The sequence below is a fragment of the Corvus hawaiiensis genome, chromosome 14 (genome assembly GCF_020740725.1).
Source record: "Corvus hawaiiensis isolate bCorHaw1 chromosome 14, bCorHaw1.pri.cur, whole genome shotgun sequence".
Lineage (NCBI taxonomy): Eukaryota > Metazoa > Chordata > Aves > Passeriformes > Corvidae > Corvus > Corvus hawaiiensis.
In genome coordinates this window covers 15,226,442-15,251,003 of record NC_063226.1, presented here as the reverse complement: position 1 = coordinate 15,251,003, position 24,562 = coordinate 15,226,442, and the positions used below count along the sequence as shown (strand labels likewise).

Below are 24,562 nucleotides of genomic sequence, written 5' to 3'. Positions count from 1 at the left end.
GACAGAGAGAAGATTTTTGACCTTTTTCCTTGTTTCTCCTTTTGGTCTGTAATCCCTTTTCATTAATTTGTTGTTTGTTTTTCTTCAAGGAAGCGTTGTAGGTGGTGTCCAGTCTGGATCGGGAAGTGCTTGGGACCAGCTGCGGCGTGGATGGGACGTGGCCTTGGAGAAGGCCGAGGACATCGCTTGGGAGCAGCTTTTCTTCCGGCGGCGGGTGGCATGCGGTGGGTCCCCGTCTTCTTGGCACGGGTGGGATAAGGGCTTTTGGGAGATGGCAGCGAGCACAGGAGCATCCCGCTCTGGGCAGCTGCTGAGGAGGTGGATCTGCCACGGCTGGCTGCGGGTGGTGGCACGTGTCCTGCCATCCTGCTCTCCTGCCAAAGGCAGCAGGGACGGGCAGCTTCGGGCACCGCTCTGAGCACGGCCAGCACGGCCTGGGCACCGCGGGCGGCTGGGACAAGGGGGACAGCAGCCTTCACGTGACGGGCGGTTTCTGCTTTCTCTCCTTGCAGCCGGGCTCTGTGGATGCTGAGGCTGCTCTGGGCTCCGCCAGGGCTCTGCTGCGGCTCAGCACCGGGCCGGAAGAAGCCAAAGAAGAACCGGTGTGAGCTGCAGCAGAGACGTGCCCGAGCATTTCGGCAACGCAGCTCAAGCCTGCAGAGTGCACGCCTCCAGGGGAAAACATGACACCCCCCCCGCCCCAAATAAACTTGTTCAATAACTTGTGAAATGAAATCAATGTGGGATGACCCCAAATGACGTTTCTCAGCTTGCTCAAGCTTTAGCTCAGCCCTTCTCTGAACAGTTCTCTGCCCCACCTGCCCTTTAGTTCACAAGTGCTCCCTCCCTCTTTTCCCCCAGTGAGTTGCCAGCTCAGGGCGGTCTCTGTCGCACTGTAGCCTTCCTTGATGCCCCTGACCACGAGGAGGAGGAGCGAGCCCCAGGTTTAGGGACTCATCCTGTCACTGGCAGAAGAACAGCAATGTCTCAGAGGTCCGGCGAGACCTGAGTGTCATTCAAGAGCTGCCCTCCAGGCCTCAGCTCTCCTCACTGTTAGCTTCCCACTGCCACTTTTCCTCGTCCTTGCAGCAGGATGAGCTCTGTGAATGCCCTTGACCCTCCCCACTCCTGCCAGCCCAGCCACCCAGCTCAGTTCGGCTTAAGCTGAAGCTTCTTTGTCTCCTCTGGCACGCCAGTGCAGTTCCCTCTGCGGGGAGCAGCAGCCCCAGAGCACAGCAGGCAACAGCGCAGGCCGCACCTGCACCAGCTCCCCTCCACGCGTGGCTGGGCTCTTGGTGGCAACTAAATGCTCCCTGTTTGCAGCTGTCACTGGAGGATGGCCCCAGGGCAGAGCCCAGCCGGGCTTCCACCGCATCCCCCGGAGCTTGGGGCAGACAGTGGTCCCAGAGCTGAGGTTAATGGTGCGCAGCCGGCGCTGCGGCTCGCAGTCAGTGTTTGCAAGTGTTGCCTTCTCACCTCCTGCAACTTGTGGGGAAAACGAGCTGTGCGGCCGGGCCAGCACTGCCCCTCTGGGCAGTGACAAGGCTCAAGGTCTTTGCTGTTGCAGAGGAGCCGGCATTGAGCCTTAGCAGGGCCCGGCAGGTGCGGAGCCGGATCTCGCCTGCTGCCCGGGGCTCGCTGCCCGCCAACCGCCCCCACCCGCCGCGCTGCGTTCTGCAGGGATAGAAGGCTCTGTCTGCACAAGGGTTCCCATAATGTCTTTGTACCCGTGGCTGCGGAACGAGCACGGAGAGCGAAAGTGTCAGTCACGTTGCTTGTGCAACGCATCAAAGAAATGCGGTCGCCAGTCGGGCTATAACCAGAGACGTTTATTAAAAGTGTCGATAGCTTTTATAATCTTTTCACCATCGGGTTAGAACAGTGTGAGCCTGGATAGCCAATAGTAAAATTGTTAATAAGCTTGCTAACCAATAATAGTCGTGATCAATTCCCTAACAGCAACATCAGACTTTTCTCCCAAAGATAAATGCTTGTGTAATACTTCTTTCTGCAAACTATTGTGCACCTGCTACTTGTTACATTTTTAAAAACTTTGTTCCATCTCTCCTGCCTTGACTGAATAGTCCTTGCTTTCTAACTAAACGCTCTGTGTTCTCCCAGTTGCAAGTTCCCGGTGTTTTCTTACTCTACTGGGTCTTTCTGACTAAGCACTGAAGTCAAGACTCAAAATGCGTAACACCTTCTTTTTCTCATTGAATCTCTTGATCACAACAACACTCCCCCACAAACAGCCCTGGTTCCTCAGAGCCTGCCTGTACATTCCCGAAGCAAACTTCAGAGAAAGAAATGATCGGGTTTCTGCACCCTTTCATTCACCGTGATGCGCCGTCAGGAGGCTGCTGTTGCCTCTGCCTTGTGAATTGGACCCCACGGCTGCTGTGGCACCCCTTCCGGCTGCCACCTGCATTTTTCAGCCAAACTGCAACTGCCGCTTTCCAGCAGGGCTATCCACGGTGCTTTCACGACAGCGAAGTCAGTCTTTTTGTCGCAGGCATAAGGATCAGCAGATACTGGAATGCCCACCACCCCTGAGCACTAAGGCGAGGAGAATGAAAGCCATACAGGCCACATTCACAGCGCTCAAACGCAGCCCTGTTGCTGGTGCTCTTGAAATAGAATCAGCTGACAGAGGCCAGCACAGAAATTGCCTCTGGAGTGTGGAATGAAACGAAAAACTCCACCGGGAGAAAGAGGAAGCAGAACTTCTGCACTCGCTTCATTGCTTCTTCCCAGCAGCAGGAGACGTGGATGTCCAGAGGTACGTGCCGCTGCTGCTGACCACAGTGAGAGCACAGCCTGCTGCCCAGTCCCAGCGGGAACCCCAGCCCAGCCCGGGGAGCTCCCGCAGCGTCGGCAGCTCAGCGGACGCGGTGCCGGGGCCGCAGCCCCGGGGACACGCCCGCCCATTGTGGGGCAGCGGCGCAGGCGCAATGTCCTGCGGCCCAAACTTGCTGCTGCTGCCACGCACGGCCCATCCTTCTCCCCCTCCTCCTCTCCCAGCACGGCGCAAATTGCACCTCGCGGGATGCTTCCCCGGAGGCTGCTCAGGCGCCCCGCTCCTCTTTCCACCTGAGCGTCACTGCGGAGGAGTCTTTGGCGCGCTTCCGTAAGCCCGGGCCTCTGGCTTCGTGCTGAATCAGGGATGCAAACGGCCTTGTTAAGAAAGTCAAAAGCCAAGGGAACGGATTAGGAATTATTAGAAAAAACTACCCTTCTTCCAGGCAAGGTACACCAAGTCATTTCCCACATTTCTCCTTTGCAGATTCTTTCAGTCGTCTGCTCGGAGAGCTCCAGCTTCTTCTGGTGCTTCCCATGAACCGATTGTACTCTTGATTTGCGCACCAACGCACCAGATGTGCAAGCATCTACGCTGAACTCAGAAACCAACCGCCTCTGTCAGACCATTCTCACATTCCAGGTCACTTGCAAGATGTCCACTGAGAGCTTGGAAGGATTAGCCCACAGCTCTCCACTTCTGGCTGCAGGCTCCGGAGATTCTTTCTCTCCGTTCAGCCAGCCTAACAACTGCTGCTACCCCCTCCTCCTGTTTCCTTAGCCTAGAACAGTAACGACGGAAACCTTACCCACCGCACAACTCGCTAGTCCACCAGGAGGAGAAAGGACAAGTTGTCAAGCTCTCAAAACCTTGGTCCGGCTTTGCTGCAAGAGTCGTGCTGCACGCACAGTGTGGCAAGCCAAGAGAAGCTGCACGTGATGGCACATCTTGTGACAGGAGCTCGAGCAAGGTCTCCAGGAAAGGGTCTTGGAAAGAGCAGACATCACTGTGGGCAAGATTCTTGCAAAAGCAAAACAGCTTCCCAGAAGTGACATGCAAACGGAAAGAAACAGCCCAAGATGTTCCCGTATACTATTAATTGCTTCCCTTCTAGGCTCCCCTTTTCTGTCTTGCACTAGTTCTACCCCACCGTCATTCCAAACTGATCTTACCTAGAAGACCTAGGACTTAGCAAGTTTGAGACACTCTACAGTATCATTAGCTACACACAGTTTGCCTTCTCCCTGTTTGGCTTTGAAAGCAATGCTGGAGACACCAGAAGCCTGCCAACGGAAGATTTTAGAGCCCAGTGCATTGCTCGGCTCTGGCTTCTAGAGACAGGGCATGTGCTCCCATGGGACTGCACCCTCAGCAGTGACAATAGACAGCAGAAGCAACAAAGGTGATTCCCATGACACTGTCGCAGGGCTCAAGACTCCGTGTCTTGGCTTCACATGGCAAAGTTCACTGTCTGTTTGGACAGACTCAGCATCCAAACTAGTCTGCTTTTCTACCTGTGTCAATGAACAGCAGAAGGAAACCAGCCTGCAGTTTCTTTGCAGAGAGGGCCTTTGCTCCCGGCTGAAAGTGCTGGATTGGCAGGGAGGAGGCAGACAGCTGAGAGCTGAGCTGCTCTATTGGACTGGCATCAGAACTCGGTGTCTCGGTTTTGAAAGACAGGTGTCTGCTAAGGAAGGCAGAGGCCCCCCTTGAAGTGGCAGATATAACCCCTTTTCCCTCCAAGTTATTATATTTTGAAATCAAGGGCCTTTAGGCGAAGATGTGGGAAATAGGAATAACAGTTCTTTACTATATATATATATGTATATAACCAGTCAAACAAAACAACAACAACTATGGCAGTAACAGCAATCACAAACCCAGTGCCAGCCTTCTCGGCTGTCAGGCCCTTTCCCCTCGGGTGCAGTTCCGCTCGCAGCCGGCAGGGGCGCTGGCGGCTCCCGGTGAGCAGGGCAGGTGCGATGGTTCCCCCGCGGCTGCAGGGGGCGCTCCGGAGCGAGCTCGGGAAACCCGCGGCTCTGGTGCCCTGGGATCCCGGGAAGGATGGAACAAAGGCTTCACAAACCCCTGGGCAGCTGATCCCGGGCTCTCAGGAACAGCAGGCTGGAATGGCAGGGACGAACGCAAATCCCGGGTGGCAGACGAGATGTATCCAGATGGGAAAAACCACGGAGGCCCAGGCAGGCAGGGCGAGCAGGGCTACAGCGTAGCGAAAGCTCAAAGCAGCAGCGAGGCAGGACAGCCACAGCTCGGTCTCCAGCAGGGCAGGGAAAAGCGGCTTTTGGGGTCCCAGCGTTGCTTCCAGCAGGAAGAAAGAATGGCCAAAAAGAAAGAAGCAGCAGCTCCTTTCTCTGCAGCTTCTCTCTCCGGACGCTCAGAGCGAACTGACCCCACACCCAGGTGTAGACAAAAGAGTAGCCAGGCCCGCCCCACTCCCCTTTTTGTCTTTCTTAAGTACAGCTATTTGTCCCCTAGCAACATGCATATGGGAGAAAATTCCTTTAACAGGAAAACCTAAGACTAAACTAAAACCCCAACATTATCCACCCCAAATTTTTTCCCATACTAACATGTTACATGAAACTTAACTTTTTTTTAACCATATAAATCTATGTATTACCCAAATTATATACAAATATACATGCCGATACTGATACAAGTACAGAGCCATGGGTAGTTCACCCTAAAACAAGGTCCTCTTGAGGTAAGCATCGGGTCTCTCCATCCTTTTGCATCACCCACCACGTGCAACCTGGTCCCTGAGCAAAAACAACCCCACGGATGGGTTTGTCTTTGCTCAAGGCAGACTTTACCCAAACAGTTTTTCCAAGCATACCTCTCATGTGCACCACTGGAACCTTATCTCCATCTGTTGTTTGTAGGGGTTCGGATTGGGCAGGGCCTGCTCGGCTGGTGGAGCCTCGAGTGTTAACTAACCAGGTGGCTCTTGCTAAATGCATCTCCCAGTTTTTGAAAGTCCCCCCACCCAGTGCCTTCAAGGTGGTTTTAAGCAGTCCATTACACCGCTCAACCTTCCCAGCTGCTGGTGCATGGTAAGGGATGTGGTACACCCACTCAATGCCATGTTCTCTAGCCCAGGTGTTTATAAGGCTGTTCTTGAAATGAGTCCCATTGTCAGACTCGATTCTCTCAGGGGTGCCATGCCTCCAAAGGACTTGCTTTTCCAGGCCCAGGATGGTGTTCCGGGCAGTAGCGTGAGGCACAGGGTAGGTCTCCAGCCACCCAGTGGTGGCTTCTACCATTGTGAGCACATAGCGCTTGCCTTGGCGGGTTTGAGGCAGTGTGATGTAATCAATCTGCCAGGCCTCCCCATACTTGTATTTGGACCATCGCCCGCCATACCACAGAGGCTTCACCCGCTTGGCCTGCTTGATCGCAGCGCATGTCTCACAGTCATGGATAACCTGGGAGATACTGTCCATGGTTAGATCCACCCCTCGGTCTCGTGCCCACTTATAGGTGGCATCTCTGCCCTGATGGCCTGAGGCATCATGGGCCCATCGAGCTAGGAACAGTTCTCCTTTATGTTGCCAGTCCAAGTCTATCTGGGACACCTCTATTTTCGCAGCCTGATCTACCTGTTTGTTGTTATGATGTTCTTCATTAGCCCGGCTCTTGGGGATGTGAGCATCTACATGACGGACCTTCACGGATAGCTTCTCTACCCGAGTGGCAATGTCTTTCCACTCTTCAGCAGCCCAGATTGGTTTTCCTCTGCGCTGCCAGTTTGCCTTATTCCACCTTTCCAGCCAACCCCACAGAGCATTGGCTACCATCCATGAATCGGTGTAGAGGTAGAGCTTTGGCCACTTCTCTCTTTCAGCTATGTCCAGAGCTAATTGGACAGCTTTGAGCTCAGCAAATTGGCTCGATCCACCTTCTCCTTCAGTGGCCTGTGCAACTTGTCATGTGGGGCTCCATACAGCGGCTTTCCATTTCCGGCTAGCGCCTACAATTCGGCAGGAACCATCAGTGAAGAGGGCGTATTGTCTTTCACTCTCTGGTAGCTCGTTATATGGTGGGGCTTCTTCGGCACGTGTCACCTGCTCCTCTTCTTCTTCAGAAGATAACCCAAAAGTCTCACCTTCTGGCCAGTTTGTAATTATTTCCAAGATCCCAGGGCGACTTGGGTTTCCAATTCGGGCGCGCTGCGTGATGAGGGCAATCCATTTGCTCCAAGTAGCGTCGGTGGCGTGATGCGTGGAGGGAACCTTTCCTTTGAACATCCACCCCAGCACCGGTAGTCGGGGTGCCAGGAGGAGTTGTGCCTCTGTGCCGATTACTTCTGAGGCAGCCTGGACTCCTTCATAAGCTGCCAGGATTTCCTTCTCGGTGGGAGTGTAGTTGGCTTCAGATCCTCTGTAGCTTCGGCTCCAGAATCCCAGTGGTCGGCCCCGAGTCTCACCAGGCACCTTCTGCCAGAGGCTCCAGGACAGACCATTGTTCCCGGCTGCAGAGTAGAGCACGTTCTTCACCTCTGGTCCTGTCCTGACTGGGCCAAGGGCTACGGCGTGAGCAATTTCCTGTTTGATCTGGGCGAAGGCTTGCTGCTGTTCAGGGCCCCAGTGGAAATCATTCTTCTTGCGGGTAACCAGGTAGAGAGGACTCACGATCTGGCTGTACTCGGGAATGTGCATCCTCCAGAAACCTATAGCGCCTAGGAAAGCTTGTGTTTCCTTCTTGTTGGTCGGCGGAGACATTGCTGTGATCTTATTGATGACCTCAGTGGGAATCTGACGTCGTCCATCTTGCCACTTTACTCCCAGGAACTGGATCTCTCGGGCAGGTCCCTTGACCTTGCTCTTCTTGATGGCAAAACCAGCTTGCAGGAGAATTTGAATTATTCTCTCTCCTTTCTCAAACACTTCGGTTGCGGTGTTCCCCCACACAATGATGTCATCAATGTACTGCAGATGTTCTGGAGCCTCACTCTTTTCTAGTGCAGTCTGGATCAGTCCATGACAGATGGTGGGACTGTGCTTCCACCCCTGGGGCAGTCGGTTCCAGGTGTACTGCACGCCCCTCCAGGTGAAGGCAAACTGAGGCCTGCACTCTGCTGCCAGAGGAATGGAGAAGAATGCATTGGCAATGTCAATAGTGGCGTACCACTTTGCTGCTTTGGACTCCAGCTCGTACTGGAGCTCCAACATGTCTGGCACGGCAGCGCTCAGCGGTGGAGTCACTTCATTCAGGGCACGATAGTCCACAGTCAATCTCCATTCCCCATCAGACTTGCGCACAGGCCAGATGGGGCTGTTGAAGGGTGAGTGGGTCTTGTTGACCACCCCTTGACTCTCCAGCTCGCGGATCATCTTGTGGATGGGGATCACAGCATCTCGATTTGTCCGATACTGCCGGCGGTGCACTGTCGAGGTGGCAATTGGCACTCGTTGCTCTTCCACTTTCAGGAGCCCAACTGCAGAAGGATTCTCAGATAGTCCAGGCAGGGTGTTCAATTGCCTAATGCCCTCTGCCTCCACAGCAGCAATCCCAAATGCCCACCTGAGTCCTTTTGGGTCTTTGTAGTAGCCATTCCGGAGGAAGTCTATGCCCAGAATACACGGGGCCTCTGGGCCAGTCACAATCGGATGCTTTTGCCACTCCTTCCCAGTCAGGCTCACCTCAGCTTCCAAAAGGGTCAACTGCTGTGATCCCCCGGTCACCCCAGCGATGGATACAGGTTCTGCCCCCACATGTCCCGATGGCATTAAAGTACATTGTGCCCCAGTATCAACCAATGCATCATATTTTTGTGGCTCTGATGTGCCAGGCCATCGGATCCACACCGTCCAGAAAACTCGGTTCTCCCGTGCCTCTTCCTGGCTAGAGGCAGGGCCCCTCTAGCCCTGGTTATCATTCTTTCCCTGGGCGTACATGCTCGAGGTACCTTCAAGGGGATCCGACATATCATCCTCCCTTCTGTAATGCCTGGCAGCTCGGTCACGGGAGGCTGAGGCTACCTTCACCTTAGCGGAACCCCCTCGGTTAGTGCCTCCCTCCTTGAGTTCACGCACCCGCGCTGCCAGGGCAGAGGTGGGTTTCCCATCCCACCTTCTCATGTCTTCCCCATGCTCACACAGGAAAAACCACAGCTCAGCTCGTGGGGTGTACCCTCTCTCTCTAGCAGGGGGACGACGGGCTCTGACTTGGGGGCCTGTGACTCGCACTGGTGCCACACTGACCCTCCTCATCTCCTCCCTCATCTCCTCCCTCATCTCCTCCCTCATTTCCTTCCTCATCTCCTTCATCTCCTCTTTGAGGTCCTGGACCACAGCAGAGACATGAGCTTTCAGCGGGCCATTGATCATGCTGTCATAATGCCTGAGCCTGTTGGCAACAGAGCCCACTGTTTCTCGGGTATTGTCAGCATCAATCGTTGCAATGAAGGTGGTGTACTGCGATGGCCCTAGCCTTGCCAGGTTCCACATCATCTGTCCTGTGCACCTGACCTTATCGGGGTCATTATCATGCTGTCCATCCTTCCCAAAGAGTACCTCTAATATTGCCACCTCTCTTAGCTGTTGGATCCCTTGCTCGAGTGTCTTCCACTGCATTCTATGATGATACTCCTGCATTCTTTCTTTGTGAATGAACCTTTCTCTCACACTCATTAAGAGCCGCTCCCAGAGAGAGAGAGGCCCTGGCTCCCTCACAAATATCTGGTCCACACCTGGGTCCTGGGTCAACGATCCCAGATACCTTGCCTCACCACTATCGAGTTGCACACTTGTGCCCATAAGGTCCCAAACCCGAAGCAGCCAGGTGGTATAAGGCTCACGCCCCCTTCGCACAATGTCGTTTCGCATAGCACGGAGACTGTCGTGCGACAGGGACTCAGTAATGATTTCTGGCTCTGGCTCTCCTGCTGGTTGTGAGGGCCCTGGTTGCCCATCATCATTAACTGGTCGTACTGATTTGGTCTTATACTTCCTCCTTTGCACAGGGGCGACCGCTGCTGGCTGTGGTTGCCCTTGTGGTTCAGCTGAAGCCTGGATGGTTGTAACATCCGTGGGTTCCACTGCTGCACCATCGGACTCACCCTCTTTGGGGCAGGGAGAGGGTTTTTCACTAGCTGAGGAGGTGTATTCCCTTAGCAATTGGCATATCTCCTGGCGCACCTGGCCCATCTCCTGGCACATCTCCTTGCGCACCTGGCCCATCTCCTGGCATATCTCCTGGCGCACCTGGCCCATCTCCTGGCACATCTCCTTGCGCACCTGGCCCATCTCCTGGCACATCTCCTGCATCCCTTTTTCCAGTACCCCCACCCAGTTTGGGTAGTCCATTTCTGAGGTGGACTGTTGGGCGGTATCAGTCTGTGGGGCGGGATCTCTAGTGTCTGGGGCTGTGGCAGGCTCTGGCTCTGGGGTAGGATCTCTAGTGTCTGGGGCCGTGTCAGGCTCTGGAGCAGGATCAGGCTCTGGGGTAGGAACTCTACTCTCTGGGGCCATGTCAGGTTCTGGGGCAGGATCTCTAGTCTCTGGGGCTGGTGTCCGAGTAGATATCCAAGCCAATCTCAACTTATCCTTGAATGCTAAATAGAGTAGGCCTATCAGCAGCAGATGGTTAGTATTCAGAGGGAATTTAAACCCTTCGAAAATTGATGGGGTGGGCCCAAAGAACTGGTTGAGGGGTTGGGAGAAAACTTCCCCTGGTGTCATTTCCTCACAGAAGGTACCATTGTTAACATAACCCCAAAAACATGTGCTCAGTGTGTGATAGCTGTTTATCCATGTGCCCACATTCCGGAGGAAGTTAAAAACCCATGAATTCCTCACCTTCTTGACCCATAACGCAAGCTGGATAACAGCAATGGTAGCCTTAGTCAGAGGACCCATACTCAAGTAAGGAGCTGCAAAGGGGAAGAATATAGCCACGGCTACATGCCACCCAAACCAGGGTAAACTAGACCACATAGTGCTGCCTAACAAGGTTCCAATATCCAGCACACAAAATAAAGTTATCCAGGAACTGTTATTCCTTTTTCACCTCTATCTCTTAATGCCCTCAGGCCCCACATTGGGCGCCAAGATCTGTCTCGGTTTTGAAAGACAGGTGTCTGCTAAGGAAGGCAGAGGCCCCCCTTGAAGTGGCAGATATAACCCCTTTTCCCTCCAAGTTATTATATTTTGAAATCAAGGGCCTTTAGGCGAAGATGTGGGAAATAGGAATAACAGTTCTTTACTATATATATATATGTATATAACCAGTCAAACAAAACAACAATAACTCTGGCAGTAACAGCAAACACAAACCCAGTCCCAGCCTTCTCGGCTGTCAGGCCCTTTCCCCTCGGGTGCAGTTCCGCTCGCAGCCGGCAGGGGCGCTGGCGGCTCCCGGTGAGCAGGGCAGGTGCGATGGTTCCCCCGCGGCTGCAGGGGGCGCTCCGGGGCGAGCTCGGGAAACCCGCGGCTCTGGTGCCCTGGGATCCCGGGAAGGATGGAACAAAGGCTTCACAAACCCCTGGGCAGCTGATCCCGGGCTCTCAGGAACAGCAGGCTGGAATGGCAGGGACGAACGCAAATCCCGGGTGGCAGACGAGATGTATCCAGATGGGAAAAACCACGGAGGCCCAGGCAGGCAGGGCGAGCAGGGCTACAGCGTAGCGAAAGCTCGAAGCAGCAGCGAGCCACAGCTCGGTCTCCAGCAGGGCAGGGAAAAGCGGCTTTTGGGGTCCCAGCGTTGCTTCCAGTAGGAAGAAAGAATGGCCAAAAAGAAAGAAGCAGCAGCTCCTTTCTCTGCAGCTTCTCTCTCCGGACGCTCAGAGCGAACTGACCCCACACCCAGGTGTAGACAAAAGAGTAGCCAGGCCCGCCCCACTCCCCTTTTTGTCTTTCTTAAGTACAGCTATTTGTCCCCTAGCAACATGCATATGGGAGAAAATTCCTTTAACAGGAAAACCTAAGACTAAACTAAAACCCCAACACGCGGCAAAAAGAGTGTTTCCATTCTTTTCCTTGAATCCTCCTATCGGCAGCCTCCGATTTTCACCTGGAACCGGACAAGAAAATAGCAACAGCCCTGGCGACGAGGGCACCGCGCCGGGCACGGCCCCGCCGCTCCCACTGCCCACGCCGAGCGGCCGGGGAGCAGCGCTGCGCCCCGCAGGGGCCGCACGTCTCCCTCCTCACGTCCTGCTCTGCCCTCCCACGGGGCTGGCTCCGCCTGGCGCTGGCAGGCGCCTCATTCAGCACTTTGCTCTGCTCCAGGCAAAAAGTGCGGACAGCGCTTTGCTTGCTCATGAGCAAGAGACCGCGGCGCGGGGCGAGCGAGCAGCAGGGGCAAGTTGCAAGACTGCCGCAAGGAAGAGTTACAATCTGGTGAAGAGGAAGCTAAACAAGACGGTGCGTGTGGCGCGGCTGCGGGAGGAAGAGATGCTCCGTGACTCCGCTTCGGCCCCGGAGCGCAGCGGCCCGTGCTGGCCCGGGGCGCGCGGGGCTCGGCCGCGGGGCGCGCGGCGGAAAAACGGACACCCGGGCAACAGACACACGGACACGCGGACAAACGCTCCCAGCGCTTCAGCGGCAGCGGCGGCAGCGGCAGCAGCAGCAGCAGCGGCAGCAGCAGAAGAGCAACACAAAAGCAGCGGTTCTCCAGAGCCTCCGCGTTCCTTCTCCTGCTCCTCCTCTCCTTCTCCCAGTGTCCCGCATCCCCTGTCCCGCTCTCCCTTCAGTGCTCCACTCCCTCCGCCCCTTCCGCGGCCTCCCTCTCCCCATGCCAGGCCGGGCCATGCGCCCGGCCCGCCCGCGGCCCCGGGCGGGGCTGCGCCCTCCCCGCCCCCGGGCGTCCCGCCGCGGTCTCGCCTCCGCCCGGCTCTTGCCGTACTGGCGGTGGCGCTGCTGGGCGGGCATCAGTGCCTGCCTCTTGGGCAGCATTGCCAGCCTCTGGCTCCGGCTGGTCCGACTCCGGCCCCGGCCCCAGGCCCGCCTCCGACTCCGACTCCGACTCCGACTCCGGCCCCGGCCCCGGCCCCGGCCCCGGCCCCGGCTCCTCCCGGGACCCGCCGCGGACACAGACGGCGCGGCCGCTCCCGCCGCGTCCGCGGCGTCTTCCCCGGTCCGAGCTCTTCCCCTCGGCAGCGCGGCCCCCGCCCCCGAGCCGCCGGTGTCCCCTTCGAAAGAGGCAACATCTGGGGATACCCGGCCCGGGGCGGTTGAGGAGCGGCCGCGGGCCGTTTCTGGAGCCGGGCCGAGCGCTGACAGCCGCGTGTCGCCGGCAGGGAAGGCGCAGCAGGGCCTGACGGAGCGCTACCGGGTGGGCTCGCTGCTGGGGCACGGCGGCTTCGGCAGCGTGTTCGCGGCGACGCGGCTCTCGGACGGCGCCCCGGTGAGTGGCGGGGCCGGCGGCGGGCGCAGGAGGAGGGGGGGCGGAGGAGGAGGAGGGCGCAGGAGAAGGAGGATGGGGCTCGGCAGGGCGGGCGGCGAGCTCAACCCGCTGCTTCCCTTGGCTTGCAGGTGGCCATCAAACGGGTGCCACGGAACCGCATCCGTCATTGGGGCGAGCTGGTGAGTGAGCGGGGGGAGGAGGGGGGTGGTGGGCAGCGGGAGAAGCCGGGGCGTGGCGGGCGGGGATAAGCCGAGGCCCGGGAGGGTGGAAGGCGGCAGGACGCCTCAGGGGAGAGCGGGCGTGGGGGCAGCGGAGGGCGCAGAGCATCCCGGGCTGGGCGAGGGCCTTCCCGAGCCCTGGCACGGCATCAGCCCCACTGACGGCATCGTGCTCCTCCCGCAGCCCAACGGCACCAGCGCACCACTCGAGGTCGTGCTGCTGGACAAGGTGTCCACCGGCTTCCCTGGTGTGGTGCAGCTCCTCGAGTGGCTCGAGCTCCCCAACAACGTGGTGCTGGTGATGGAGCGGCCGGAGCACTCTCAGGACCTGCTTCGTTTTATTCGAGAGCGGGGCTTCCTGTCAGAGGAGGTGGCACGGGAGCTCTTCCGCCAGGTCCTGGAGGCCGTGCGGCACTGCACCAGCTGCGGGGTCCTTCACAGGGACCTGAAACCAGAGAACATCCTGGTTGACCTGGCCACCGGCCAGGCCAAATTGATTGACTTTGGCTGCGGCACCCACCTGCAAGACACAGCCTACACCCGCTTTGCAGGTGAGTCCCCGCCGGGGTAGGCTCCCGGTGCCGGCATCTCGCGGCCCAGCCTGGCTGTGGCAGCGGGGATTCTCCCTTTTGATGCCAGGACCGAGTGTTCAGCCCAGTTGCTTTTGAGTGTGGGTGGCCAGGGGGCCATCTTCCAGCGCTGCTGGCAGCCTTCGCCAGCCACTCTGCCCAGGACTGGCGCTGGGGCTGGGGCAGCCAGCGTGACAAAAACACACCCGTGGGTGGGGGTAGCAGAGAGGGCGGGGCCAGAAGCTGTGCACCCGCCGGTTTGGTGTGCAGGCGAGAAAGGGCTTGGACTGCTCAGCTTGCCTGGTTTGCCTTGGCTTCAGAATGTTTTTTGGGGCAATGCAGGCAGGCAGGGTGAAGGCATGGTTTTTCCCCCCCGGCACTGAGCGGGTTTTCCCTTTGCGTGGAATGCTCGGGCCTTGCCAGGGCTTCCGCTGCCCTCTTGCGACACCGGTGGCTTCTTTTACAACCCACAGTTTGTCCGCAAGTCACAGGCGCTGGCGAGAGGGCAGCGGGTCACGCCGCGTGCCACTGGTGCGGCCCCCGCGTGCCCAGGGATGCTGGGGCGAGGCTCCGGGAGCAGGCAGCATCCCCCTAATGAACTGCCTCTCTATTCCGTAGGAACACCATCGTACAGCCCCCCGGAATGGAACCACTTTGGCTGGTACTACGGCGAGGCAGCTACCGTCTGGTCCCTGGGCATCGTGCTGCACCAGATGGTCTGCGGGCAGCACCCGTTCCCGAAGGGCCGGAACATCAGCTGGGGCCAGCTGTCGCTCCCACAACGGCTCTCTCAAGGTGGATGCTCATCTCTGCGGCACGGGGGGAATAGCGGTGCTGGGAGACAGCAGCGGGCTCACGAGCATCCCGCTCTGGCAGCTGCCGAGGAGGTGGCACATGCCCCGCTCTCCTGCTCTCCTCCAAAACAAAGAATGGATGGGAAAGTTCAGGCACAGCTTGGAGCCGCCATGGCATGGCCTGGGCATGGCAATAGTGGGGCAAAGCGGACAGGAGCCTTCTGCAACTGACCGGCGCTTTCTGGTTTCTCCCCGCAGACTGCAAGGAACTCATCAGATGGTGTCTGTCCCTGCACTCCTTGGACAGGCCCTCATTAGAAGACCTGTCGTGTGATCCTTGGCTGCAGGATATTCACCATCCGTAGAAGAAGGGAGAGAGCCACAGGCACACTTTGATCCAGGGAGCCGGTAAGTTACAGCTCCACACGTGCCTTGGCAAGAAGAAGCCAAGAAACGCAGGCTTTTTTGCCCTGCCTGTATCGCTGCGCAGGGGTCGTCAGATGGGAACACGCAGCCCTTGTGCTGGAGCTGAGCTGCTCTTCCCAGCACTGGTGGCCGCCGTGCAAGCTGCTTTTGCTTGTCCTGCTTCACTGACAGCCGGGGCCCTGGGCGGGGCACTGACAGCCTGCTCTCAGCCGCAGGGAAGAAGGAGCCCCTGGAGAAGCTGTGCCAGGTGGGGCTGCTGCGTCTGGAGACATGGAGGACGACGTCAAGGATGACGAGCTCTTCCTCGACCTGGCCACCGGCAAGCTGAAGATGATGGGCTTTGATTCTGGCACCTTCTTCAAAGCCAGGCTCCACAGCGAATTTACAGATGAGTCCACACCCAGGGGGATGCTCCCAGATTTGGGCATTGCACGGCCTGGCCGGGAAGCAAAGGTTCCCCCCTTTGCTGGGGCGGATGCAACTAATTCTTCAGCCGGCTGCCAAGCTGCTTTTCGGCGGGGCGGGCGGGATGGGCTGGGGTGCTTACGAAATGGGAGTCGGCCCTTGGCCCTGCCAACAGCCCCCACCACCCACTGTTCCCCGGGCTGGGGCTGGGGCTGGGGCTGGGGCAGCCAGCCCGACACAAACAAGCCCCCATGGCAGGAGCAGAGGTGGCGCTCCAGGAGCTGTGCACGGGCTGCTTTGTTTTGCGGGAAAGGAAGGGCTCGGGCTGCTCCACTCCCCTTGTTTGCTTCGGGCTCGCCGTGCCTGTTGGGGGGCAGTGCAGGGGGGAAGGGAGAAAGCGTGGGCTTCTCTCGCCCGTGGGTGGGATTTTCCCCAGCATGTAGGGAAGGTTGGGCCTTCCTCAGGCCCCCGAGAGAGAGAAGATTTTTGACCTTTTTCCTTGTTTCTCCTTTTGGTCTGTAATCCCTTTTCATTAATTTGTTGTTTGTTTTTCTTCAAGGAAGCGTTGTAGGTGGTGTCCAGTCTGGATCGGGAAGTGCTTGGGACCAGCTGCGGCGTGGATGGGACGTGGCCTTGGAGAAGGCCGAGGACATCGCTTGGGAGCAGCTTTTCTTCCGGCGGCAGGTGGCGTGCGGTGGGTCCCCGTCTTCTTGGCACGGGTGGGATAAAGGCTTTTGGGAGATGGCAGCGAGCACAGGAGCATCCCGCTCTGGGCAGCTGCTGAGGAGGTGGATCTGCCACGGCTGGCTGCGGGTGGTGGCACGTGTCCTGCCATCCTGCTCTCCTGCCAAAGGCAGCAGGGACGGGCGGCTTCGGGCACCGCTCTGAGCACGGCCAGCACGGCCTGGGCACCGCGGGCGGCTGGGACAAGGGGGACAGCAGCCTTCACGTGACGGGCGGTTTCTGCTTTCTCTCCTTGCAGCCGGGCTCTGTGGATGCTGAGGCTGCTCTGGGCTCCGCCAGGGCTCTGCTGCGGCTCAGCACCGGGCCGGAAGAAGCCAAAGAAGAACCGGTGTGAGCTGCAGCAGAGACGTGCCCGAGCATTTCGGCAACGCAGCTCAAGCCTGCAGAGTGCACGCCTCCAGGGGAAAACATGACACCCCCCCCCCGCCCCAAATAAACTTGTTCAATAACTTGTGAAATGAAATCAATGTGGGATGACCCCAAATGACGTTTCTCAGCTTGCTCAAGCTTTAGCTCAGCCCTTCTCTGAACAGTTCTCTGCCCCACCTGCCCTTTAGTTCACAAGTGCTCCCTCCCTCTTTTCCCCCAGTGAGTTGCCAGCTCAGGGCGGTCTCTGTCGCACTGTAGCCTTCCTTGATGCCCCTGACCACGAGGAGGAGGAGCGAGCCCCAGGTTTAGGGACTCATCCTGTCACTGGCAGAAGAACAGCAATGTCTCAGAGGTCCGGCGAGACCTGAGTGTCATTCAAGAGCTGCCCTCCAGGCCTCAGCTCTCCTCACTGTTAGCTTCCCACTGCCACTTTTCCTCGTCCTTGCAGCAGGATGAGCTCTGTGAATGCCCTTGACCCTCCCCACTCCTGCCAGCCCAGCCACCCAGCTCAGTTCGGCTTAAGCTGAAGCTTCTTTGTCTCCTCTGGCACGCCAGTGCAGTTCCCTCTGCGGGGAGCAGCAGCCCCAGAGCACAGCAGGCAACAGCGCAGGCCGCACCTGCACCAGCTCCCCTCCACGCGTGGCTGGGCTCTTGGTGGCAACTAAATGCTCCCTGTTTGCAGCTGTCACTGGAGGATGGCCCCAGGGCAGAGCCCAGCCGGGCTCCCACCGCATCCCCCGGAGCTTGGGGCAGACAGTGGTCCCAGAGCTGAGGTTAATGGTGCGCAGCCGGCGCTGCGGCTCGCAGTCAGTGTTTGCAAGTGTTGCCTTCTCACCTCCTGCAAGTTGTGGGGAAAACGAGCTGTGCGGCCGGGCCAGCACTGCCCCTCTGGGCAGTGACAAGGCTCAAGGTCTTTGCTGTTGCAGAGGAGCCGGCATTGAGCCTTAGCAGGGCCCGGCAGGTGCGGAGCCGGATCTCGCCTGCTGCCCGGGGCTCGCTGCCCGCCAACCGCCCCCACCCGCCGCGCTGCGTTCTGCAGGGATAGAAGGCTCTGTCTGCACAAGGGTTCCCATAATGTCTTTGTACCCGTGGCTGCGGAACGAGCACGGAGAGCGAAAGTGTCAGTCACGTTGCTTGTGCAACGCATCAAAGAAATGCGGTCGCCAGTCGGGCTATAACCAGAGACGTTTATTAAAAGTGTCGATAGCTTTTATAATCTTTTCACCATCGGGTTAGAACAGTGTGAGCCTGGATAGCCAATAGTAAAATTGTTAATAAGCTTGCTAACCAATAATAGTCGTGATCAATTCCCTAACAGCAACATCAGACTTTTCTCCCAAAGATAAATGCTTGTGTAATACTTCTTTCTGCAAACTATTGTGCACCTGCTACTTGTTACATTTTTAAAAACTTTGTTCCATCTCTCCTGCCTTGACTGAATAGTCCTTGCTTTCTAACTAAACGCTCTGTGTTCTCCCAGTTGCAAGTTCCCGGTGTTTTCTTACTCTACTGGGTCTTTCTGACTAAGCACTGAAGTCAAGACTCAAAATGCGTAACACCTTCTTTTTCTCATTGAATCTCTTGATCACAACAACACTCCCCCACAAACAGCCCTGGTTCCTCAGAGCCTGCCTGTACATTCCCGAAGCAAACTTCAGAGAAAGAAATGATCGGGTTTCTGCACCCTTTCATTCACCGTGATGCGCCGTCAGGAGGCTGCTGTTGCCTCTGCCTTGTGAATTGGACCCCACGGCTGCTGTGGCACCCCTTCCGGCTGCCACCTGCATTTTTCAGCCAAACTGCAACTGCCGCTTTCCAGCAGGGCTATCCACGGTGCTTTCACGACAGCGAAGTCAGTCTTTTTGTCGCAGGCATAAAGATCAGCAGATACTGGAATGCCCACCACCCCTGAGCACTAAGGCGAGGAGAATGAAAGCCATACAGGCCACATTCACAGCGCTCAAACACAGCCCTGTTGCTGGTGCTCTTGAAATAGAATCAGCTGACAGAGGCCAGCACAGAAATTGCCTCTGGAGTGTGGAATGAAACGAAAAACTCCACCGGGAGAAAGAGGAAGCAGAACTTCTGCACTCGCTTCATTGCTTCTTCCCAGCAGCAGGAGACGTGGATGTCCAGAGGTACGTGCCGCTGCTGCTGACCACAGTGAGAGCACAGCCTGCTGCCCAGTCCCAGCGGGAACCCCAGCCCAGCCCAGGGAGCTCCCGCAGCGTCGGCAGCTCAGCGGACGCGGTGCCGGGGCCGCAGCCCCGGGGACACGCCCGCCCATTGTGGGGCAGCGGCGCAGGCGCAATGTCCTGCGGCCCAAACTTGCTGCTGCTGCCACGCACGGCCCATCCTTCTCCCCCTCCTCCTCTCCCAGCACGGCGCAAATTGCACCTCGCGGGATGCTTCCCCGGAGGCTGCTCAGGCGCCCCGCTCCTCTTTCCACCTGAGCGTCACTGCGGAGGAGTCTTTGGCGCGCTTCCGTAAGCCCGGGCCTCTGGCTTCGTGCTGAATCGGGGATGCAAACGGCCTTGTTAAGAAAGTCAAAAGCCAAGGGAACGGATTAGGAATTATTAGAAAAAACTACCCTTCTTCCAGGCAAGGTACACCAAGTCGTTTCCCACATTTCTCCTTTGCAGATTCTTTCAGTCGTCTGCTCGGAGAGCTCCAGCTTCTTCTGGTGCTTCCCATGAACCGATTGTACTCTTGATTTGCGCACCAACGCACCAGATGTGCAAGCATCTACGCTGAACTCAGAAACCAACCGCCTCTGTCAGACCATTCTCACGTTCCAGGTCACTTGCAAGATGTCCACTGAGAGCTTGGAAGGATTAGCCCACAGCTCTCCACTTCTGGCTGCAGGCTCCGGAGATTCTTTCTCTCCATTCAGCCAGCCTAACAACTGCTGCTACCCCCTCCTCCTGTTTCCTTAGCCTAGAACAGTAACGACGGAAACCTTACCCACCGCACAACTCGCTAGTCCACCAGGAGGAGAAAGGACAAGTTGTCAAGCTCTCAAAACCTTGGTCCGGCTTTGCTGCAAGAGTCGTGCTGCACGCACAGTGTGGCAAGCCAAGAGAAGCTGCACGTGATGGCACATCTTGTGACAGGAGCTCGAGCAAGGTCTCCAGGAAAGGGTCTTGGAAAGAGCAGACATCACTGTGGGCAAGATTCTTGCAAAAGCAAAACAGCTTCCCAGAAGTGACATGCAAACGGAAAGAAACAGCCCAAGATGTTCCCGTATACTATTAATTGCTTCCCTTCTAGGCTCCCCTTTTCTGTCTTGCACTAGTTCTACCCCACTGTCATTCCAAACTGATCTTACCTAGAAGACCTAGGACTTAGCAAGTTTGAGACACTCTACAGTATCATTAGCTACACACAGTTTGCCTTCTCCCTGTTTGGCTTTGAAAGCAATGCTGGAGACACCAGAAGCCTGCCAACGGAAGATTTTAGAGCCCAGTGCATTGCTCGGCTCTGGCTTCTAGAGACAGGGCATGTGCTCCCATGGGACTGCACCCTCAGCAGTGACAATAGACAGCAGAAGCAACAAAGGTGATTCCCATGACACTGTCGCAGGGCTCAAGACTCCGTGTCTTGGCTTCACATGGCAAAGTTCACTGTCTGTTTGGACAGACTCAGCATCCAAACTAGTCTGCTTTTCTACCTGTGTCAATGAACAGCAGGAGAAGGAAACCAGCCTGCAGTTTCTTTGCAGAGAGGGCCTTTGCTCCCGGCTGAAAGTGCTGGATTGGCAGGGAGGAGGCAGACAGCTGAGAGCTGAGCTGCTCTATTGGACTGGCATCAGAACTCGGCAAAAAGAGTGTTTCCATTCTTTTCCTTGAATCCTCCTATCGGCAGCCTCCGATTTTCACCTGGAACCGGACAAGAAAATAGCAACAGCCCTGGCGACGAGGGCACCGCGCCGGGCACGGCCCCGCCGCTCCCACTGCCCACGCCGAGCGGCCGGGGAGCAGCGCTGCGCCCCGCAGGGGCCGCACGTCTCCCTCCTCACGTCCTGCTCTGCCCTCCCACGGGGCTGGCTCCGCCTGGCGCTGGCAGGCGCCTCATTCAGCACTTTGCTCTGCTCCAGGCAAAAAGTGCGGACAGCGCTTTGCTTGCTCGTGAGCAAGAGACCGCGGCGCGGGGCGAGCGAGCAGCAGGGGCAAGTTGCAAGACTGCCGCAAGGAAGAGTTACAATCTGGTGAAGAGGAAGCTAAACAAGACGGTGCGTGTGGCGCGGCTGCGGGAGGAAGAGATGCTCCGTGACTCCGCTTCGGCCCCGGAGCGCAGCGGCCCGTGCTGGCCCGGGGCGCGCGGGGCTCGGCCGCGGGGCGCGCGGCGGAAAAACGGACACCCGGGCAACAGACACACGGACACGCGGACAAACGCTCCCAGCGCTTCAGCGGCAGCGGCGGCAGCGGCAGCAGCGGCAGCAGCGGCAGCAGCAGAAGAGCAACACAAAAGCAGCGGTTCTCCAGAGCCTCCGCGTTCCTTCTCCTGCTCCTCCTCTCCTTCTCCCAGTGTCCCGCATCCCCTGTCCCGCTCTCCCTTCAGTGCTCCACTCCCTCCGCCCCTTCCGCGGCCTCCCTCTCCCCATGCCAGGCCGGGCCATGCGCCCGGCCCGCCCGCGGCCCCGGGCGGGGCTGCGCCCTCCCCGCCCCCGGGCGTCCCGCCGCGGTCTCGCCTCCGCCCGGCTCTTGCAGTACTGGCGGTGGCGCTGCTGGGCGGGCATCAGTGCCTGCCTCTTGGGCAGCATTGCCAGCCTCTGGCTCCGGCTGGTCCGACTCCGGCCCCGGCCCCAGGCCCGCCTCCGACTCCGACTCCGACTCCGACTCCGGCCCCGGCCCCGGCCCCGGCCCCGGCCCCGGCCCCGGCTCCTCCCGGGACCCGCCGAGGACACAGACGGCGCGGCCGCTCCCGCCGCGTCCGCGGCGTCTTCCCCGGTCCGAGCTCTTCCGCTCGGCAGCGCGGCCCCCGCCCCCGAGCCGCCGGTGTCCCCTTCGAAAGAGGCAACATCTGGGGATACCCGGCCCGGGGCGGTTGAGGAGCGGCCGCGGGCCGTTTCTGGAGCCGGGCCGAGCGCTGACAGCCGCGTGTCGCCGGCAGGGAAGGCGCAGCAGGGCCTGACGGAGCGCTACCGGGTGGGCTCGCTGCTGGGGCGCGGCGGCTTCGGCAGCGTGTTCGCGGCGACGCGGCTCTCGGACGGCGCCCCGGTGAGTGGCGGGGCCGGCGGCGGGCGCAGGAGGAGGGGGGGCGGAGGAGGAGGAGGGCGCAGGAGAAGGAGGATGGGGCTCGGCAGGGCGGGCGGCGAGCTCAACCCGCTGCTTCCCTTGGCTTGCAGGTGGCCATCAAACGGGTGCCACGGAACCGCATCCGTCATTGGGGCGAGCTGGTGAGTGAGCGGGGGGAGGAGGGGGGTGGTGGGCAGCGGGAGAAGCCGGGGCGTGGCGGGCGGGGATAAGCCGAGGCCCGGGAGGGTGGAAGGCGGCAGGACGCCTCGGGGGAGAGCGGGCGTGGGGGCAGCGGAGGGCGCAGAGCATCCCGGGCTGGGCGAGGGCCTTCCCGAGCCCTGGCACGGCATCAGCCCCACTGACGGCATCGTGCTCCTCCCGCAGCCCAACGGCACCAGCGCACCACTCGAGGTCGTGCTGCTGGACAAGGTGTCCACCGGCTTCCCTGGTGTGGTGCAGCTCCTCGAGTGGCTCGAGCTCCCCAACAACGTGGTGCTGGTGATGGAGCGGCCGGAGCACTCTCAGGACCTGCTTCGTTTTATTCGAGAGCGGGGCTTCCTGTCAGAGGAGGTGGCACGGGAGCTCTTCTGCCAGGTCCTGGAGGCCGTGCGGCACTGCACCAGCTGCGGGGTCCTTCACAGGGACCTGAAACCAGAGAACATCCTGGTTGACCTGGCCACCGGCCAGGCCAAATTGATTGACTTTGGCTGCGGCACCCACCTGCAAGACACAGCCTACACCCGCTTTGCAGGTGAGTCCCCGCCGGGGTAGGCTCCCGGTGCCGGCATCTCGCGGCCCAGCCTGGCTGTGGCAGCGGGGATTCTCCCTTTTGATGCCAGGACCGAGTGTTCAGCCCAGTTGCTTTTGAGTGTGGGTGGCCAGGGGGCCATCTTCCAGCGCTGCTGGCAGCCTTCGCCAGCCACTCTGCCCAGGACTGGCGCTGGGGCTGGGGCAGCCAGTGTGACAAAAACACACCCGTGGGTGGGGGTAGCAGAGAGGGCGGGGCCAGAAGCTGTGCACCCGCCGGTTTGGTGTGCAGGCGAGAAAGGGCTTGGACTGCTCAGCTTGCCTGGTTTGCCTTGGCTTCAGAATGTTTTTTGGGGCAATGCAGGCAGGCAGGGTGAAGGCATGGTTTTTCCCCCCCGGCACTGAGCGGGTTTTCCCTTTGCGTGGAATGCTCGGGCCTTGCCAGGGCTTCCGCTGCCCTCTTGCGACACCGGTGGCTTCTTTTACAACCCACAGTTTGTCCGCAAGTCACAGGCGCTGGCGAGAGGGCAGCGGGTCACGCCGCGTGCCACTGGTGCGGCCCCCGCGTGCCCAGGGATGCTGGGGCGAGGCTCCGGGAGCAGGCAGCATCCCCCTAATGAACTGCCTCTCTATTCCGTAGGAACACCATCGTACAGCCCCCCGGAATGGAACCACTTTGGCTGGTACTACGGCGAGGCAGCTACCATCTGGTCCCTGGGCATCGTGCTGCACCAGATGGTCTGCGGGCAGCACCCGTTCCCGAAGGGCCGGAACATCAGCTGGGGCCAGCTGTCGCTCCCACAACGGCTCTCTCAAGGTGGATGCTCATCTCTGCGGCACGGGGGGAATAGCGGTGCTGGGAGACAGCAGCGGGCTCACGAGCATCCCGCTCTGGCAGCTGCCGAGGAGGTGGCACATGCCCCGCTCTCCTGCTCTCCTCCAAAACAAAGAATGGATGGGAAAGTTCAGGCACAGCTTGGAGCCGCCATGGCATGGCCTGGGCATGGCAATAGTGGGGCAAAGCGGACAGGAGCCTTCTGCAACTGACCGGCGCTTTCTGGTTTCTCCCCGCAGACTGCAAGGAACTCATCAGATGGTGTCTGTCCCTGCACTCCTTGGACAGGCCCTCATTAGAAGACCTGTCGTGTGATCCTTGGCTGCAGGATATTCACCATCCGTAGAAGAAGGGAGAGAGCCACAGGCACACTTTGATCCAGGGAGCCGGTAAGTTACAGCTCCACACGTGCCTTGGCAAGAAGAAGCCAAGAAACGCAGGCTTTTTTGCCCTGCCTGTATCGCTGCGCAGGGGTCGTCAGATGGGAACACGCAGCCCTTGTGCTGGAGCTGAGCTGCTCTTCCCAGCACTGGTGGCCGCCGTGCAAGCTGCTTTTGCTTGTCCTGCTTCACTGACAGCCGGGGCCCTGGGCGGGGCACTGACAGCCTGCTCTCAGCCGCAGGGAAGAAGGAGCCCCTGGAGAAGCTGTGCCAGGTGGGGCTGCTGCGTCTGGAGACATGGAGGACGACGTCAAGGATGACGAGCTCTTCCTCGACCTGGCCACCGGCAAGCTGAAGATGATGGGCTTTGATTCTGGCACCTTCTTCAAAGCCAGGCTCCACAGCGAATTTACAGATGAGTCCACACCCAGGGGGATGCTCCCAGATTTGGGCATTGCACGGCCTGGCCGGGAAGCAAAGGTTCCCCCCTTTGCTGGGGCGGATGCAACTAATTCTTCAGCCGGCTGCCAAGCTGCTTTTCGGCGGGGCGGGCGGGATGGGCTGGGGTGCTTACGAAATGGGAGTCGGCCCTTGGCCCTGCCAACAGCCCCCACCACCCACTGTTCCCCGGGCTGGGGCTGGGGCTGGGGCTGGGGCAGCCAGCCGGACACAA

The 24,562-nt window shown here is 58.8% G+C and overlaps 2 protein-coding genes across 2 annotated transcripts; both read left to right on the top strand.

The window, feature by feature from the left end:
* The first annotated feature begins 219 nt into the window (after positions 1-219).
* On the top strand, positions 220-16,280 carry LOC125333332 (serine/threonine-protein kinase pim-1-like). The gene is made up of 7 exons (XM_048319195.1): positions 220-224; positions 12,919-13,165; positions 13,294-13,344; positions 13,568-13,934; positions 14,571-14,747; positions 15,005-15,154; positions 15,382-16,280. Exons 1-6 carry the CDS (start codon positions 220-222, stop codon positions 15,109-15,111), a joined length of 954 nt encoding a protein of 317 aa, XP_048175152.1. The 3' UTR covers positions 15,112-15,154; positions 15,382-16,280.
* LOC125333331 lies at positions 15,443-24,496 on the top strand. The gene is made up of 12 exons (XM_048319194.1): positions 15,443-15,611; positions 16,137-16,271; positions 17,373-17,600; positions 18,804-18,853; positions 19,071-19,176; positions 20,555-20,793; positions 21,400-21,909; positions 22,038-22,088; positions 22,312-22,678; positions 23,315-23,491; positions 23,749-23,898; positions 24,126-24,496. Exons 1-11 carry the CDS (start codon positions 15,443-15,445, stop codon positions 23,853-23,855), a joined length of 2,139 nt encoding a protein of 712 aa, XP_048175151.1. The 3' UTR covers positions 23,856-23,898; positions 24,126-24,496.
* Positions 24,497-24,562: the final 66 nt, after the last annotated feature.

Bases quoted from the DNA above. Each gene is read 5' to 3' on its own strand.
- LOC125333332 (XM_048319195.1), top strand. The intron at 13,166-13,293 runs GTGAGTGGCGGG...CTTGGCTTGCAG, and splicing joins GGCTCTCGGACGGCGCCCCG to GTGGCCATCAAACGGGTGCC. The intron at 14,748-15,004 runs GTGGATGCTCAT...TTCTCCCCGCAG, and splicing joins CCCACAACGGCTCTCTCAAG to ACTGCAAGGAACTCATCAGA.
- LOC125333331 (XM_048319194.1), top strand. From the start codon at position 15,443: ATGGAGGACGACGTCAAGGATGACGAGCTCTTCCTCGACCTGGCCACC. The intron at 22,089-22,311 runs GTGAGTGAGCGG...CTCCTCCCGCAG, and splicing joins TCCGTCATTGGGGCGAGCTG to CCCAACGGCACCAGCGCACC. The intron at 23,492-23,748 runs GTGGATGCTCAT...TTCTCCCCGCAG, and splicing joins CCCACAACGGCTCTCTCAAG to ACTGCAAGGAACTCATCAGA.